This window comes from Oryzias melastigma, linkage group LG20 (genome assembly GCF_002922805.2).
Source record: "Oryzias melastigma strain HK-1 linkage group LG20, ASM292280v2, whole genome shotgun sequence".
Taxonomy (NCBI): Eukaryota; Metazoa; Chordata; class Actinopteri; order Beloniformes; family Adrianichthyidae; genus Oryzias; species Oryzias melastigma.
In genome coordinates, this window is record NC_050531.1 from 5,353,442 (window position 1) to 5,369,587 (window position 16,146).

General features: G+C 40.2%; 1 protein-coding gene across 10 annotated transcripts in view; it reads right to left on the minus strand.

The window, feature by feature from the left end:
- Nucleotides 1-1,233: 1,233 nt before the first annotated feature.
- Nucleotides 1,234-16,146, minus strand: part of slc4a2b (solute carrier family 4 member 2b) — a 53,055-nt gene continuing 38,142 nt past the window's right edge. For all 10 annotated transcript variants that reach the window (XM_024280089.2, XM_024280094.2, XM_024280087.2 and 7 more), the window contains 16 exons: nt 14,507-14,687; nt 14,295-14,430; nt 12,798-12,999; nt 12,611-12,716; nt 12,350-12,534; nt 9,953-10,169; nt 9,672-9,878; nt 9,447-9,595; nt 9,157-9,351; nt 7,642-7,869; nt 6,278-6,367; nt 6,036-6,202; nt 5,714-5,967; nt 5,470-5,639; nt 5,216-5,389; nt 1,234-4,263 (listed from right to left, as the gene is read on the minus strand). In XM_024280089.2, coding sequence (XP_024135857.1) covers nt 4,183-4,263; nt 5,216-5,389; nt 5,470-5,639; nt 5,714-5,967; nt 6,036-6,202; nt 6,278-6,367; nt 7,642-7,869; nt 9,157-9,351; nt 9,447-9,595; nt 9,672-9,878; nt 9,953-10,169; nt 12,350-12,534; nt 12,611-12,716; nt 12,798-12,999; nt 14,295-14,430; nt 14,507-14,687 — 2,742 coding nt within the window. In that variant the 3' untranslated portion in view covers nt 1,234-4,182. The remainder of the gene's footprint in view (nt 4,264-5,215; nt 5,390-5,469; nt 5,640-5,713; nt 5,968-6,035; nt 6,203-6,277; nt 6,368-7,641; nt 7,870-9,156; nt 9,352-9,446; nt 9,596-9,671; nt 9,879-9,952; nt 10,170-12,349; nt 12,535-12,610; nt 12,717-12,797; nt 13,000-14,294; nt 14,431-14,506; nt 14,688-16,146) is intronic.

Below are 16,146 nucleotides of genomic sequence, written 5' to 3' on the forward strand. Positions count from 1 at the left end.
AGCTATGCTAGCTTTTGCTAATTTACACGTTGTAACAGTTTTTTTTGGCTAATTTGGCATTTAGCTAATATTTCAGCTACATGCTAGCTGTTTTAGCTAATTTAGGGTTTAGCTAATAATTTAGCCTTATGCTACCCGTTTTAGCGAAATTAGACATTTAACAGCTGTTTTTAGCTAATTTGGTATTTAGCTCATATTTCAGCTACATGCTAGCTAATATTTTAGCTTTATGCTAGCTATTTTGGCAAAATTACACGTTTTACCAGTTTTTTAGGCTAATTTGGCATTTAGCTTAAATTTCAGCTACATGCTAGCCGATTTGAGTTAATTTGGCTTTTTTCAGTTTTTTAGGCTAATTTGGGGTTTAGCTAATATTTTAGCCTTATGCTAGTTGCTTTAGGCATTCAGACATTTAACAGTTGTTTTGGCTAACTTAGCATTTAGCTAATATTCAGCTCCGTGCTAGCTAATATTTTAGCTTTATGCCAGCTGTTTTGGCTAAATTACACGTCTTACCAGTTTTTCAGGCTAATTTGGGATTTAGCTAATATTTTAGCTAGCTATCAGCTTCAGCGTTTTCAGCTGGTAGCTTCAGTGTTTTTAGTCATCAATTTCAGCAACTTCAGTTCAGCTTACAGAATTCACACTAGTATTTCCGCAGGTAACCTAGTTTTTAAAATGTTTTAGTATTATTTTTCTTCTATGAAGAATACAGAAATAAATCGCTTATCCAAACTTTATATTTGGCTGACCAATATTGAACGTCTATATCAACGTCAGACACAACACTTTTACTGCTACTTGGAGGCATGCTATTAAAAATGGCCATGAAGGTACGCTGATAAGTGTTTATGATTGTCACGTTAAAAGTCGTTTCAATGAACCTGCATTCATTCAACCACATTTCAATGACTTGCTGTGTCTTATCATTGCTTTATCAACACCTTATATCCCATAATTCCCGGCTACAATGGTAGTTTTGGTCCAGTTGTTCCACTCCGAGGATGGAGCCTATTCAGACTGAGGAAACTTGGAGTGAACCGAAGCTAAGTCCTATTGGAAACAAACCAATACCACCTCAAAAGATGGGTCTAAGACCGGTCCCAGGTCTCAGACCCAGCCTCTAGTGGTCATTTGAGGAGCTGCAGTGTTTTTAATTTGGAAACAGAGTGTAAAGGGGGGGGGGAGGGGCTCCACATTTATTGAGAGCAAAAAAAGAAAAGAAAAACAATGTACAGAATAAATAGAAAATATGTTTATCTGTCATTTGAACAAATATACAGGAAAACATCGACAACAGCTCGCTGTACGTTGTATTGCTTCAAAATGAACCTAAATATCAGCATGAATGTCATTTCAAAGGTCCATGGGCACAGATCTCACAAACACAACTGCCTCACGTTTATCTGATTATTACAGAGGCTTGATTGATGTGGCAAAAGTGCTAAAGACTGTAACATAAGCACAGCTGATCATGGTCCAACAGGCACTTCAGTTTGTGTAACTTTGACACCGAACGGGATCACAACTTAGAGTCCGACAAACACGCGAGTAACAGTACAGAGAAGTATTTCAACGTCACACTGGGGCAACGTAACAAGTGGAGAAATGGAACTTAAAAAAACACTTTGAGAAGCTTTTCCTCTGTGAAATCTACGGCAACAAAATACGGAAGGCGGTACCGACAAAAGCAGAGCCAGTTCGATGTTTCAGAAAAATCGCACATTTTGTGGTACAAGCACTAAACTTGGCAAGGATGAAACTCAGGATCCCATCTTTCTTAAAAGCATCTGTTGCTACCCAATTTGTATCGGTATCTTGTGTCTGACAAGTAAAGACAACTAGAGACCATGAAAATCTCAATGATGCGGGATTTCATAAAGACAAATTGACTTGGAGCGATTCTTCTCTCCGTTTGAGATTAAACTTTGACCATTGTTGACCAATCAGGGACTCAGATTTGGTGATGACGTAGAATTATTGCAGTTTTTGTCCAAAAGAAATTATATGAAACCAAGTCGTTCGTACGAAGAAGCCGAGTGCAAGACTTGCGAGATTTGGAACGCTTCGAATTTTGCATACTTCCCACTGTGAGTTCATACAAAAGCCTCCGGTAGTCAGTGTATGGACACCGTACGCTTAAAATAGCATTTCAGAATGCCTGTTTATCCTGTACTTGACATGTGCGTAGCATATCCCATGCGTAGCATGAATAATTTGTCTGTTAATAAGTTAATAATGCGTCGGTAAATGGTAGTTTACTCCTGTACTAAGGAGCAAACTGCCATTAAACGAAGCAGAAGAAGAAGAAAGCATTTATATATACGCATTACAGATTGGGTAGGTCATAAAATGGTTCGAGCAGAAGCAGACTCAATTCGTGCATGTTGCATATTGATAGGGTAGCTACCAAAAATTGGGTAGTGACATAGCTTCCGTGAAAATAATTCAAAATGGCAACCTATTTAAAAATGGCAGCCATTTTTAAAGATTGAGGCAATTTTTTTTTAATTAAAGATGGCTGCCATTTATTTAAGATTGTGGTAATTTTAAAGCTGGCAGCCATTTTTAAAGATGGTGGATAATTTTAAAAACACCAGCAGTTTTAAAAGATTGCGGCCATTTAAAAAAAAAATTAAAGAGGGCAGCCATTTTTTCAAGATAGTGGCCATTTTTAAAGACAGCAGCCTTTTTAAAAGATTGTGGCCCTTTTTTTAAAATTAAAGATGCCGGCCATTTTTAAATATTGTGGCAATTTCTAATGATGGCAGCCATTTGTAACCCTTGTGATATCCTAGGCATGTTTACATTAAAAGTGGGGTCACCTGGCCCCCATAAGACAGCACAAGGATTAAAGGTGGTAGCAATTTTAAAAAAGATGGTAGCCATTTTTCAAAAAGAAGGCGGCCAATATTTAAGACGGCAGCCATTTTTAAAGATTGCAGTGATTTTTTTAAGATGGTGGCCATTTTTAAAGATGACAGCCATACACTCAATTGTTACAGAAATGTTTGATTTGTATTTGCCTTAGTCTCAACAATATCAGCTGTTAATGGATAAAATGCAGTATTAACTTGAGTGGTACCAACAGTTTTATCATGGCCAACATGCTATTTCTAAAAGAGATGTCCGTCAGCTACACTCATGCCAAATTTGTTGCTTGTACCACAAAATTTGCAATCATTTTATAAACCGGTTCTACCATAAAGTGTGTCTGAGGCTTCTTTGAAAGCAGCAGGAAAAAGGAGGAATACCCGGGTTCTTGTTCTGACCTCTTACATACATGTACATAAAATTTGGCACAGACAACACAACCGACAGACCACAGTATTTCCCAAAAACAACCACAACGAGGAGACGTCACATAACCGGCACCTAAACTTTTTTGTGCATTTAGAATATATATATATTTATGTGTCATTTCCTACAAAAATAAAAAAAACTGTTATGTGACGAAGATTGATTTTAATGGCCCTGGTGTAAAAATAAAACTGATTTCTGGATCCCTCTGCTGGTGATCTCACGTCACTGCAGTTATTTAAAATGCTGCATCTGAACTAAGCACAGACAAGGCAAAAAAAATCATTTAAGATGCCAAAAAACATTTAGAGAGGTTTACAAAGCAGCTAAAAACAATTACATATCATACAGTCATTGATCTGATTTGGTATTTTTTTAAAAGTGCTACAAGCTTAGCGTTTAAAGTGATCAGCTGTCTACAAAAAGACAGGATGTCAAAAAAAAACTCTGCATATAGATTTGTTTCCTTCATAAGGCGTTTGGTGAGCTTAAAAAAGCAACAAAAAAAAGCCTAACAAGCACTAACTTAGCATTAATTTAAAGGAATGTATCCTATAGGTCTTCCACATATTCAATGTGAATCATAGCAACTTTCAGGGCTAAAACTCAGTCAGTTCTGCAAATCTATCCACCGTTCCAGCATTCGAATGTGAGATTGCATCATGTGATTCGGAAACGCTTGTACCCTGAAATAGACATTCGTCGTGAGTGAAACCGTGCTGCTCTCCTCACTTCATCTTTTAAAGCCACACGTTGCTGTGAACCAGCAAGAAAAGCTACTTTAAGAGTGAAATATCTGACCAGGCCTCCAGTGGTTCAATATCGCCGTCAAACTACTGTCGCCAACCCTTTTTTGGGAGGGTTGGCTGAGGCTGCGGCGAGCTACACGGGCATCTGCATCTCTGAGTATTCATCCAGACACTCGCGCTCGTCGAGCTTCGGCTCTGCATCTTCAGAATCCAGCTGGGAAAAGGACGGAGACATTCAAGTTAGCACAAAAACAAATATATATGTGTGTATTTTTGCTAAACGTTTTAGTTTTAATGGTTATTTAAAGTTATTTAAACACATTTACTAAAGTCCATCTGAAAATTTTGAATTTTTAAAACAATTTTACCTTTTATGACCACCAACATGAACTGAATCTTGAATTTTTACTTTTCCATATTTTTCGAAAATGCGAAAATTTCACATTTCGTAACAAAATGGTCACCTAGTTGTAGAGGCTGTGGAGATCCTATTATAGTTTTAAAATTTTCTTTTGAATTTCGTGTTTTGGTTTTGTTAATCGATTCTGAAATTGTTTTTTGAGAGTTTGGGGGGAGGGGTGTATGGGGTCAAATCAAGATCATCTATTAGCTGCTGTTCTGAATTTTCTTTTTTTTTAATCTTGACTTTCAGTCCTCAGTTTTACAGTTTCAATTCTGATTTTTGAGTTTTTACTGCTGAGCTGAGCCTAATTTTTCATGGGGGCGGGGCTTTAAGCTCATTGGCTACCCAAAAATGCATCCCATGATTCCTCAAAAGGATAATTTTTTTCAATCAGTAATTTTTACATTTATAGTTTTTTTATTTTATTTCAGGTTTTCACTATTTTTTTAATTTTGAAGGTTTATTCAAAGTTTTCATTTTTTTTTATTTTCAAAAAACTTTTTTTTATCTTCAAATTTTCTTTTTCTTTTTCAAATTTTCAATAATTTTTTTTTCAAATTTCCTTTTTTTTCTTCAAATTTTCACATTTTTTTCAAATTTGTAATTTTTTATTTACATTAAGCCGTAAAATAAAAAAAGGAAAATTCGTACAATCCTGTGTTTCAGGACTGCTCCAGGACACAACTACAACTAGGCTCTGATTACTGTCAGCAATCACACAATAAAGCTTTAAGATTGGGTCTGTGGATTCCTGTGAACTCACGCATGCCATCTCTCTGGCGCTGAAGATGCGCGGCAGCAGGAACATCTTGACAGGAATGGTGAGGATGAGGATGAAGGGGAACGCCAGCGAGGCTTGAGTGGACTTGACCGCCCACAGAGACGCCAGACACACCAGCTGGATGCAGGTGAAGAGGTGCATGCGCAGAGTGCGAACCTGGAGGGCGGAAACGATTTGAGAAGTGTTTTTCCACCTAGAGACGCCTCGTGTCCTTTACTGTGCGGTGTGCTCCTCACCTTGCGGACGTAGGTGTGGTCCGGGTGGTACTTTGGCGGCATGAGGAGCAGCATCATCCGCTCCGTCAGCTGGATGCCGTTGAGGGACATCACACCCATGTAGAGGAAGATGCCGAACAGCACAGCCAGCGGGATCTGACGCAGAAGGTCTCCGATCACGATGGACATGCCTGGAGGGCAGCAGAACCGGATGTGAAGGTGCGGTCGGACCGGAGCGAGCGGCGTCGGCGCGTCAGACACTCACCAACCATCACGGCGACCAGCAGCCCCGTCACCCTCTGCTCCTTCACCTCCTGGATGCGGGGCTTGTCTCCGGGGGCGACGGCTTTACTCATGACGGTGAGGGCGTTCACGTGGGTCACTGAGCGGACGGTGGCGCCGGCCATCCACGGCAGGCCGAACAACGCCGCGGTGCCGCCCAGAGCCACGATCAGGAGCAGGTCCAGATGGAAGCCGGACCCTTTGACCAGCATGCGCTCCTTTTTACTGACGATGAGCCTGCAGTCCCACAATGACTTTAGTTAGGGGTTCACTAAACCAGGCGGCTGTGGTGCAGCGGGACTCACGTTGTGATCTGAGTCTCCATGAAGATGAGGATGAACACCAGCAGAGCCGGCAGGCAGCAGGCGAACATCATCCAGATGGGGAACTGGCCGTTGGAGCCCAGAGGGTTGATGATCCAGCCGCGTTTGTCGGGACTCGTCACGGAGAATCCTTTGGGAACGCTCAGTTTCTGCACAGAACGTGAACGGGACGCTACAGCGGACTGTTGTTCGAATTATCTTGGACGTGATCTGCGTGGACTCACCTGGGTGTAGGTGTCCTCTACGCTGTAATCTACCAGAACCATGATGAGGATGGCAATCGGTACTCCAAAGTCTCCGATAACTCTGCGGAGCTACGGGTGATAAAAAGGAAAAAAAAAATCAGAAAAAAGGTTGAAAATTTTCTTTTACAATAAGCTTTTTGCTGTTGATCAAATAAGTTAAATTCTCTGATTAAAATCTTTATTTTTGGTGTTTTAACTACGATCTATCAAAATCTACACTTTTCTACAAGTGGGGTCAAAAATGACTACAATTATTTCAATAGAAATCATCTTTTATGAGGTGAAGTTAAAATTCATGGCTATGAATGCAGCATACACCAAGCATCAGCAGCACCACACATGATGGAAAACTCCACAGACTGAGAACTAACACTTTTATACTTACGTAAACAATAATCGTCGACTGAAATAAACGTTAGTGGCAGCCCTATGCGACACTAAATAGTAAAAATACTGATAAAACTACTTATACTCAAGAGAGACTTATTTTTTTATTTATTTATTTTTTTTTATAGAAAAAGGGTCATATATTTGTTATCTTTCCAGTAAACATCGGATGTCCTTTAGCAGTTATGTCCTTTCATAAACACTAGAGGGCGCTGCATCTGAGTATTGGTATTTGCAATTGAGAGCGGCAGAAGAAGTGTCGTCCAAAGCAAACATGGAAAAGAATTTTGATTATCTTCCTCTTAAACTTTGATATTTTTCTCATACAGATCAAAAGATTACTATTGTTGCTTTTATTTATTTATTCTTTTATTACTTTTATTATGGTGGGCTTGGTTGATTAGTTCTGAAACGTCAGACTTTTCTCCCAAAAGTGCGACTTATATTTGGTTTTCTTCTTCTTTTGCATTTTTTGCCCCCGCGACTTATACTCCGGAAAAATTAGGGTACATGTAACAATCCTATTTTTTGAGGAATACCTGGAACTCGGGATGGGTACCGAACCGAAACTCTGTGCCACGTTGTTCCGAGTATTCATATAGTTACAGCGCCTAATGTTGTGATCATTAAATAATATGAATGTTACCATTTTATTACAATCAAAGATGTATTAATATTCAAGTAGAGTTTTTTTTTCCTAAGTCATACTCTTAAAAAAGGGAAAAATCGTTACAGTCTTGGTTTTTATCGTGATATGTATCGTATCGTGAGACATGTATCGGGATACGCATTGTATCGCCAGACTCTTGCTAATAAACACCCCTACTTCTGGCCCCTTCTGGTATTTTTCTCATGATGGAGGACATATATTCAGCTCAATATTGGATTTAAAGCAATGCTATTAGAGAAAAACCTTTAAAATCAGCTAATAAATATTTTTAGATGCGACCACTCACCCTTCCAGGGAAGAAGGCGCTGTTCTTGAACTTCCGCAGGTAGAAGGCGATGAAGAACGTCCCGGCCATGAGAACCAGTGACAGCAGAGCGGTGTTGGGCTCCCCGCTGACCAATACTTTTCTGTCCTGGGTGCCGTTGCTTAGCAACAAAGACCCATTTTCGGCGGGGGAGATTTCATCGCTGCTGTTGCTGAGGGAGCAGCGCTTCAGCGGGTGATCCCGGAAAATCTGTAAGAGAACATTTTATGTTGAAGCACAAGTTTACTGTAGTAGGAAAGTTTGATTAGCCCTAAAATAAAGCTTTTTCCAGCATAAAAAACAATATATTTATTTAATTCTCAGTTGTTTCATGCAACCTGCATTTGGCTCTTTGATTTCTACATTGGGGCTATTTGGGTCTGAGAAAAGAAATGCGAAAGATTTGAACAAATATTGGGTTTGCAGTTTAGATTTGTTTGTTTTGAGTTTAAACGTGTCAGATAACTGAAAAAAGTTTATTTTTAGAAAATTATCAAACATATTTTTATCTCCCACTGCACAAAAATGTATTTTAAAAGTAATTTGACACATGTGCCAATTAAGAAAATAAATAAATAAATAAAATAAACAAACAAAAGTTTAATAAATAAAAAAATGAAACAGATGCCAAATTTGACTCCATGATTGAAGTTTATGCTGTAATTGCATTTACATGAGTAGATTTTAAACAACAAGTTTGATTCTAAATAAAACTTTATTTATAACCAATACTGAAATGAAAACAAAGACAATGGTAGACCAAAGTCATATTGACAGAAAATGTCTTCTATTTTTAATCCAAGTAAATCCGCTGAAGCAGAAGAATCTAGTAGAATTTTATTTAGAAAGGAACTTGTGTGTGTAGCTGTCAAAACTAAAATAAGTTAATAAAATTGTTATAAATAGAGAAATATTGAACTGTTATAACTAAATCGTAAAAATGAAAAGGTACATTTTATAAATTATTGAATTAATGGCTACAAAAACCTAAATAAAGTTTATTTTTCTAAACTTTTTGGTTCTCGCTGGGTTCTTTTATTTTGAAAAGCTGCACACCCTTCTTAACCCGGGGGGGGGACAAACATACGGCCCACAGGTCGGATGGTTTGATCCGAGAAAAAAATGATATAGATATTGAAAAAAAAGCAAGTTTTTAGCCCATTCCTGTCGTGAGTTACTGTTATTTAAAGACATGACCGCAATGTGCAAATACGCCACTAGGGGGAGCAAAGGAAAAGAAATAATCATAACAATGTAATAATAAGTTATTAGGCTGCTACGTTGGTTGAGAATTGTTTTCCAACTAAAACAAAAACAAAGCGACAAATAAAAAGTTAGGTTATTTACTATAAGGTCACACTTGAGATCAGACGGGTTGATTGTGAACCAAAATGAGTTTGACATCCCTGCTTTAAACTATTAAAAGCTTCTACTAATCACTGATGTAAAAGTGTTTCTCTGTGGATCATGAACAGGTAGCTGGAGCCTCGTTTGTACCATGGCGAGCTTGAAGAAGGTCTCGTAGATGAAGATGAGCGAGATGAGGAAGGAGAAGATTTCCTGGGTGAAGCGAGAGACGAAGCGCACGAGAAAGCTGCCCTCGAAGGCCACGATGATGACCACGATGATTATGAGCCAAAAGCCGATCCAGGTGCGGCCCGTCAGGTACTCGATGTTGTTTCCTTTGCAGAACTGTCAACAAAAACAGTCAAACAACCGAATGGTGATTTTTTTTCTTGTTAGTGAAACTATTTGTCACTTTAAATGAACTCCACTGGAGAACTAACATTATAAAAGGCTTCTTCAAAAACCATCAGCGGTCCGGAGAACCCCACGACCAGCAGAGGTTGAGCTCCGAGGAGGCAGAAGAAGACGCCCTGCACGGCCGTGGACACGATGAGCTCGGAGACGCCGATCAGACCATCCGTCTTTTCTCCTAGAAGACCAAAAAAATGATTTCAGAGACTCCAGAAACAAGATTAGCTCCTCAAACCGCCTCCTTCCAAACTCACCAAGAAGACCTCCGAACGTGATGGCGGGAGACAGAGCGGCGAAGTAGATGAAGATCACGGCGGGAATGCACTGGCTGTTCAGGCCGTCCTTGAAGTCGCTGATGTATTTGGGGTAACGCCGCCGCACGTCTCGAATCAGCCCGCCAAAGGGGCGCCCGGTACGCTTGAGGGGGTCGCTTGATTTCTCTGAAGGTGCGAGGAGGGCCTCTGGAGGACGAGACGAAGGAGCAGATGAACATCGGCGTGAAGGAAAAAATAACATTTAACTTTGTGCGGCTCACCTTTGTCCTCGAGGCTCTTGGACTCTTTGGCCATCAGATTGATCACCTGCTCCTCCCTCTTGCGCAGCATCTCCCTCTGGAAGCGGGCGACGGAGCGCAGGAGCTCGTCGTCTCCCATCTCCGAAGGGGGCAGGACGATGCTGCAGTCCAAGAAGCTGTTGATGGCGTTCAGGAGGTCCTGTCTGCCGTCTGCCAGGTAAGCTGCCTCGTGAAATTGCTGCATAGTGAAACGGAAGCAGGAACAATTAAACCCGCCTTCACTGGCCCCTCACCCTTCCCCTTCTGCCCCTGTCATCAAAAACCGTGTTTGTTTTTTGGGTTTTATCTCCATAGCAACCATTTTATTTTTTGGCCTACTGGGGATGACGAACAGGTTTATACAATTTTTAGAAGAATCGATGAAAGTAAATTCTGGGATTTCCGTAGCAACGGAGGATCTTTGGTTACCCCGCCCACATTCCTAATGTGTTCATATTGTATGTCATATCGTTTCGCTCAGCTTGAGCCAGGGATTCTTGTATTAAATTTTCACAATGTTCCGGTCCTAAATGTGTGAGAAATAGGGGAACACCCCTTTTCTACAACTTATAGTTACGACATTTATGCATGTTCCCCAATAATCCTCGAGAAGAAAGGAATCAATGGATCAAAATCCCTAATGCTGCATTCAATCCGGATGTAAAATGCATGGCGGGGCGTCAAGTTTTAATGTTAAGTCAATGTACAGATGCGATCTGAGGTCTTGGGGCGAGATTTGGGTGACAGGGCAGATTGGGCGAGGTTGACACCAATCAGGGACTCAGCTTTCGGCCTGTGACAAGTTTTCTTTTGCCATGTTGTGGAAAAATGTTCAAATCGCCTAAATTCACACTTTGCCAATTTGCAGGTTTTGTGGTCGTCCCATAATAATAGTTAACTCCCTTTGGATATCCAAGTGTTTTGGTTTCATTTGGTTTCATTTCTTCGCTCACAGAATGCAGGACTGCTTGTAGTTCCTAGAATTTCCAAAAGTACAGTTGGAGGTAGAACCTTCAGCTATCAAGCTCCTGTTCTATGGAATAAGCTCCCAGCTCATGTCAGAGAGGCAGGTACAGTTTCTACCTTCAAAACTAGCCTTAAAACATTCCTATTTGGACAGGCGTTCTGCCAGACTAGCCAGTAATCATAGAATAATTAACATAATGCTCCCATACTGTTCTGAAGTTTGGGGAAATAATTATTATAATCACATACTTCTCCAATATATGCTTGCAATATAAATTATGAAATATGTATATTCTCTACATAATAACATAGAAGGCTGCTAGAAGTTAGAAGCTGGGGAAAGTATGGTGCACTGGGGCTCTGTCCTCTTTTCCATCTACTTCTCCTCTCCTCTACTTTTCTATTTACTTCTAATTGTATGCCTTTGTTGGTGGTGCAGTATAATTCACATGTTTTTCCTTCTCTCCGACTCCCCTGTGGGAGACCGGGAGAGATTGCAGTTTCCGGGAGACTTGTTGGTGATCCTGACGAAGCCCCGCCCATCTGGATGAAGCCCCGACACCATCCTGCATCTCTGAGTGGGAGTGATTCCTGGTGGGTCGTCTGTCCTCCTGCTCCTGGTCGTGGACTGCAGTTCTGCTTCATCTGGACTATGGACTTAATCATCACTCGTCCCTCAGCTCTATATGAATGAACTCTACTCATATATGCAGTTTTAGCAGCTAACTTTTCTTTAACCGTTCTGGTATCGCCTGTCCGTCCTGGGATGGGATCTCTCCCTCATGTGGGAATCCCTAAGGTTTCTTCTTTTTTCCTGACTCAGGTTTTTTTAGGAGTTTTTCCTTACCGCGAGGGAGGGTCTAAGGACAGGGATGACCGTTCTTTATAGTCTGTTTAGTTTTTACCTATTGTGCATATTTTATGACTCCATCTGTGCATCTGTAAAAACTACAGGCATGAAGCCCAATGAGGCAAATTGAATTTGTGATATTGGGCTATATAAATAAATTGAAAATAAAATTTGTCAATTCCAACTTTTTTTTTAACCCCACAGGAGATTTTTGACCCAGTTTTTTTATGTTTTTTCCGCTGTGATGTCATAGTTTTTTATCCAAAGTGTGAGATTTTGGTGATATTTGGAGTATGTGGCGGGGGTGACATTTTAACTCAAAGGGAGAAGAATTCCGAAAACAATGTGGCCCCTGGGGTCCAAGACTGCAGCAGGACAGAAATAACAACCAGAAAAGCACACAAAAAATATGTTTTTATTCCATTTTTGTGGGCTAATTTTTCCATTTATGAGGCAAAAAACATGATTTTTTAATTTAAAAATTATTTTTTTTTTTTTGTTTTGAACAGATCACTTTGATTTGAACTCACAGATGTCGGTCAGAAACCCGTTACTTCACTCACTTTGTCTGACATCAGGGTGGAGATGGAGCGTCCGATCTGGTGGTAGTCCATGCTGGTGGTTGGAGGCCCCAGCAGAACAAACAGGAACCTCACTGGAACCGGCACCTCCAAGACGGATTCCAGCTCCACCGCTTCCTGCAGCCTCACAAACGCCATGGTGGGCTGCTCCAGGAAGTCAACACAGCCTGAAAGACCAGAACGGTTGTTGGTGAGGATTTTGATCCAGCGGGAGCAGATTTATGATACATGGAGGTAACTGACCCACGAGGACCACCGTGGCCTCGGCGTTCTCTGGGATCTTCTCCAGCAGCTTCAGCTCATGTTTGGATTTAGACCTGTGCATGCCAGACACAAACGACGACTCCTTCTGCTCCAAACAACAAAAACGAAGGAGTCAGGGGTGACGAGGAGGTCAGCTCTTCACACAGTCCTTCAGAACCAAGTTTACTTGTAGGTCGTTCTTGTCCACGTCGATGCGAGTGTCCGAGTCCCCCGTGGAGTTGAGGTTCCCCATGAGGGGATCGGTCACCGACGGCTCCTGCTGGTGGATGTGGTTGGAGCTGTGGTGGTGCGTTAGCAGGCTGGTGAGGCTGACGGAGGAGATATTCCTGGGGAAATGGCTAGTGTGCTCCTTCTCATCGCTCGGGTGACTTAGGGAGGCAGGGAGAGGTAGAGAGAGTGTGAGCAGGAGGAGGAGCGGCAGTGACCACGCATAAAGCCATCTAACAAGCAGGAGGCGTCAGGGAGTGACAAGAAAACAGAGTTTCAATGCAGTGTGGGCCAAATCTTGTAGTATAATTTAGTATATTCACCAAAAAAACTCTAAGAGTAAAAAAATCTCATGATTTTGAGACACTTTTGTAACTTTTGTGTAATTACCAGGTTTTAGTTTCGATAAGTTTTTAACAAGAAAAGACTTAGGGGTGTAAAACTCAGTCATACATGGGGTCAAAATCCAAAACACACCTCACCAGGAACTGCTCGTGCACCGGAAAATTTAAAAAAATAGAGTACAAATCTCTCGTTGAATTTGTCTTGGTACGATTTCTTAAACCAGGTTGGGATGTCCTGCACTTTTAAGACTAAATGAAATCTTAAAATTAGCTAAACACATTTACATTTTGGTATCTTCCTCTGGTAATTGCAAATATCATGTCTTAAAATAAATGTTTACAGCGTAAATTTTTATTTTTATTTTTTATTAGGTACATTTATACACATTTTCCCTAAATATTTCTGATTTTAAGTGCTCCAACTATCCTTATTTATAGACCAAAATCATCTTAAAGGTGGATTAGAACTACACAATTTATCTTAAATACCATATGTTTGTCTGTTGTGATGTTGTGATGATGCATTTGTGTGTTAGTCGAGAGGAGATGTAAAAAAAAAAAGCAAACAATTGAAAATGTGTATGAGCTTAAAGAAAGCAAAATCAAACAGCAAAGAAAAATTTAAGGTTTAGATGGTATCAAATGTGATGTTTTTTCCTTAAATACACCTAAAGTCAGATAAATTTGTTTTAATTTGTAAAGAAAGCAGCAGTCTTTGCAGAATTATGCTTATAATTAGACAACATTTCTCGAGTTATATTAAAAAAACAAAGAATTCTTTCTATATTTCTGCATAAGCCCACTTCAACTATAAGGCATGGTGGAAGGAGCATCATAATTTGTCCTAATTTTTACAACATAATCTTAAAATGCTTTGGAATAACTTATTGAAAGGAGAAAACTATATGTTGGTATAGTAACAGTCTATGTTAATGTAAAAGGATTAATAAAAAACACCAAATTAAAACAAATTAATTACAGAACAATCAAAATCATAATGAACTGGACCAGTACTGATTGATTTAACAGAAATATGATTATAGGATCTAATGTGTCTGTAGTGAAGGAGTAACAAACATCAACAGGAAGCTGTCTGCAGCACTTCCTGTCACCTGTGTTTCAGCAGCAGGGCTCTCAGGACGTTGGCTCGGTCCTCAGCTTTGATCTGGTCAGAAATGATCATCTGCTCCACCACCTGGTGGGCGATCCCAGGCAGGGTCTTCTGGTCCAGGTCCAGCAGCACCGCCCCTGCGAGCAGACGTGGAGCTCAGTCAGGACCAATCCCGTCACGAGTGCACCGGCTTCTCCGTTTCCCCGTAAATACCGTGCGAGATGGTCTTTCTGAGCTCCAGCAAACTGCGGAAAGACAGCGAAGCCACGTGAGGCTTCCCCCAGCGGTCCGTTTCCTCCTCCACGTCCTCCTCAAACTTGATCCAGCGGGCCGTCTCCTTCCACTGCATCTCCTGGTTCTTGTCCATAGTGAGCTCATTCAGCTCCACAAACACCTGTGGGGGGGCGTCACAGACAAGTTTTTCGAGCAGGTCACCAATCAGACCTGAAAACCAGCATGCATGAACACAAAGTGCTGATGAAATCCAACCACAGGTAAAAAAAACTGACTTTTATGATCAAACTGATCCCATCCACAGCTGATCCCTGAACATGCAACACCTGCAAAGCTTCTGCAGTGAGTGGACACCAACAGCTTTTGCTCTGCTGGAAGCAAAACTGTTTATCACGGCACAGAAGTGACTCTACAGCAGGTTCTGCTCCACCAGGCCTGTTAGGAGGGAAGTCCACCGAACACCATGCTGATAAGTCACAGAGTGGTGTGCAGTAATGACCACGTTTCTGCTAATATGGATCTTCTGCATGCCTGAGAAATCACTCTCACACAGGTCAAACCCCACTCCGGCTGGTCACCCAGCCTCACCTTCTGGTACCGAGCCATTTGAAAGGGGTCCAGGCTCAGCAGGAGGCCCCCCGGGCGCGAGGAGGAGCGGTACAGAACCACCGGTATCGGCTAAAGGAGCAGAACGGTGCAGGAGAGCCCTCAAAGACCGACACTTTCAGCAGCAGACGTGTACGCTAACGTGTACACGCCAACAGGTAACGCCTCGTCTCACACACCTGGGCGCCCAAGCTGAATGAGAGCGCGTTAATAAAACACGGAGCTCGCCTCCGTCTCAGTGTCTGGTTACTTTCTGCTCGCCGCTTTTTTCCTTTTTAGTGAGTCAAAGAAAAGAGGTTGTTCATTCATTTTTAAACGCCTTCCTTCCCTCCATGTTCCGTTAACACGAGAGGAAACGAGAAAAAAGAAGTTCCAAGAACTCAGTCTATTTATTCAATTATTGTTTTATTTATACATTTATTTTATTTTCAGGATTTTATGACTTTATGTGGGCCAGTTTCTTTAGGACAGGTCACTCTCGAAAAATATAGTTTTATCTAAATAGACTTCCTGATAAAAATAAAGAAATAAAAAATGTAAAGGAGAAAAAATCCAATTACAAAAAAATAAAATAACTGAATTTGGTTAAAATATGAAAGATTTTTTTAATCTAATTAAAATAATTTTATTTACGTTTATTTATTATTTTTAATTATATTTTGCATTTTTTTTAACAAAGTCTCAAACATGTAATTTATTTGAAATAATTAAAATTATGTTCATTCCTAAACAACTTTAAAAAGCAAGGAAAAGCATATCTAACAAATATATTTTTATAATTAAATTGTTAAACAATTAATTAACTAAATTGATTTATAAAATTGTATTATTGCAAAAAATAAAATATAAAAAACATGAAAATATTATTAAAAATGTACAATAAAATACATTAAATTACTTTTTAAAATTGTATATTTAAATGAATAACAATAAAATAAATACATTTGTTAATCTATTTAATGAGATATAAAAAAAAATTAAATACATTTATTACGCAATTAAAAAAAAAAGCT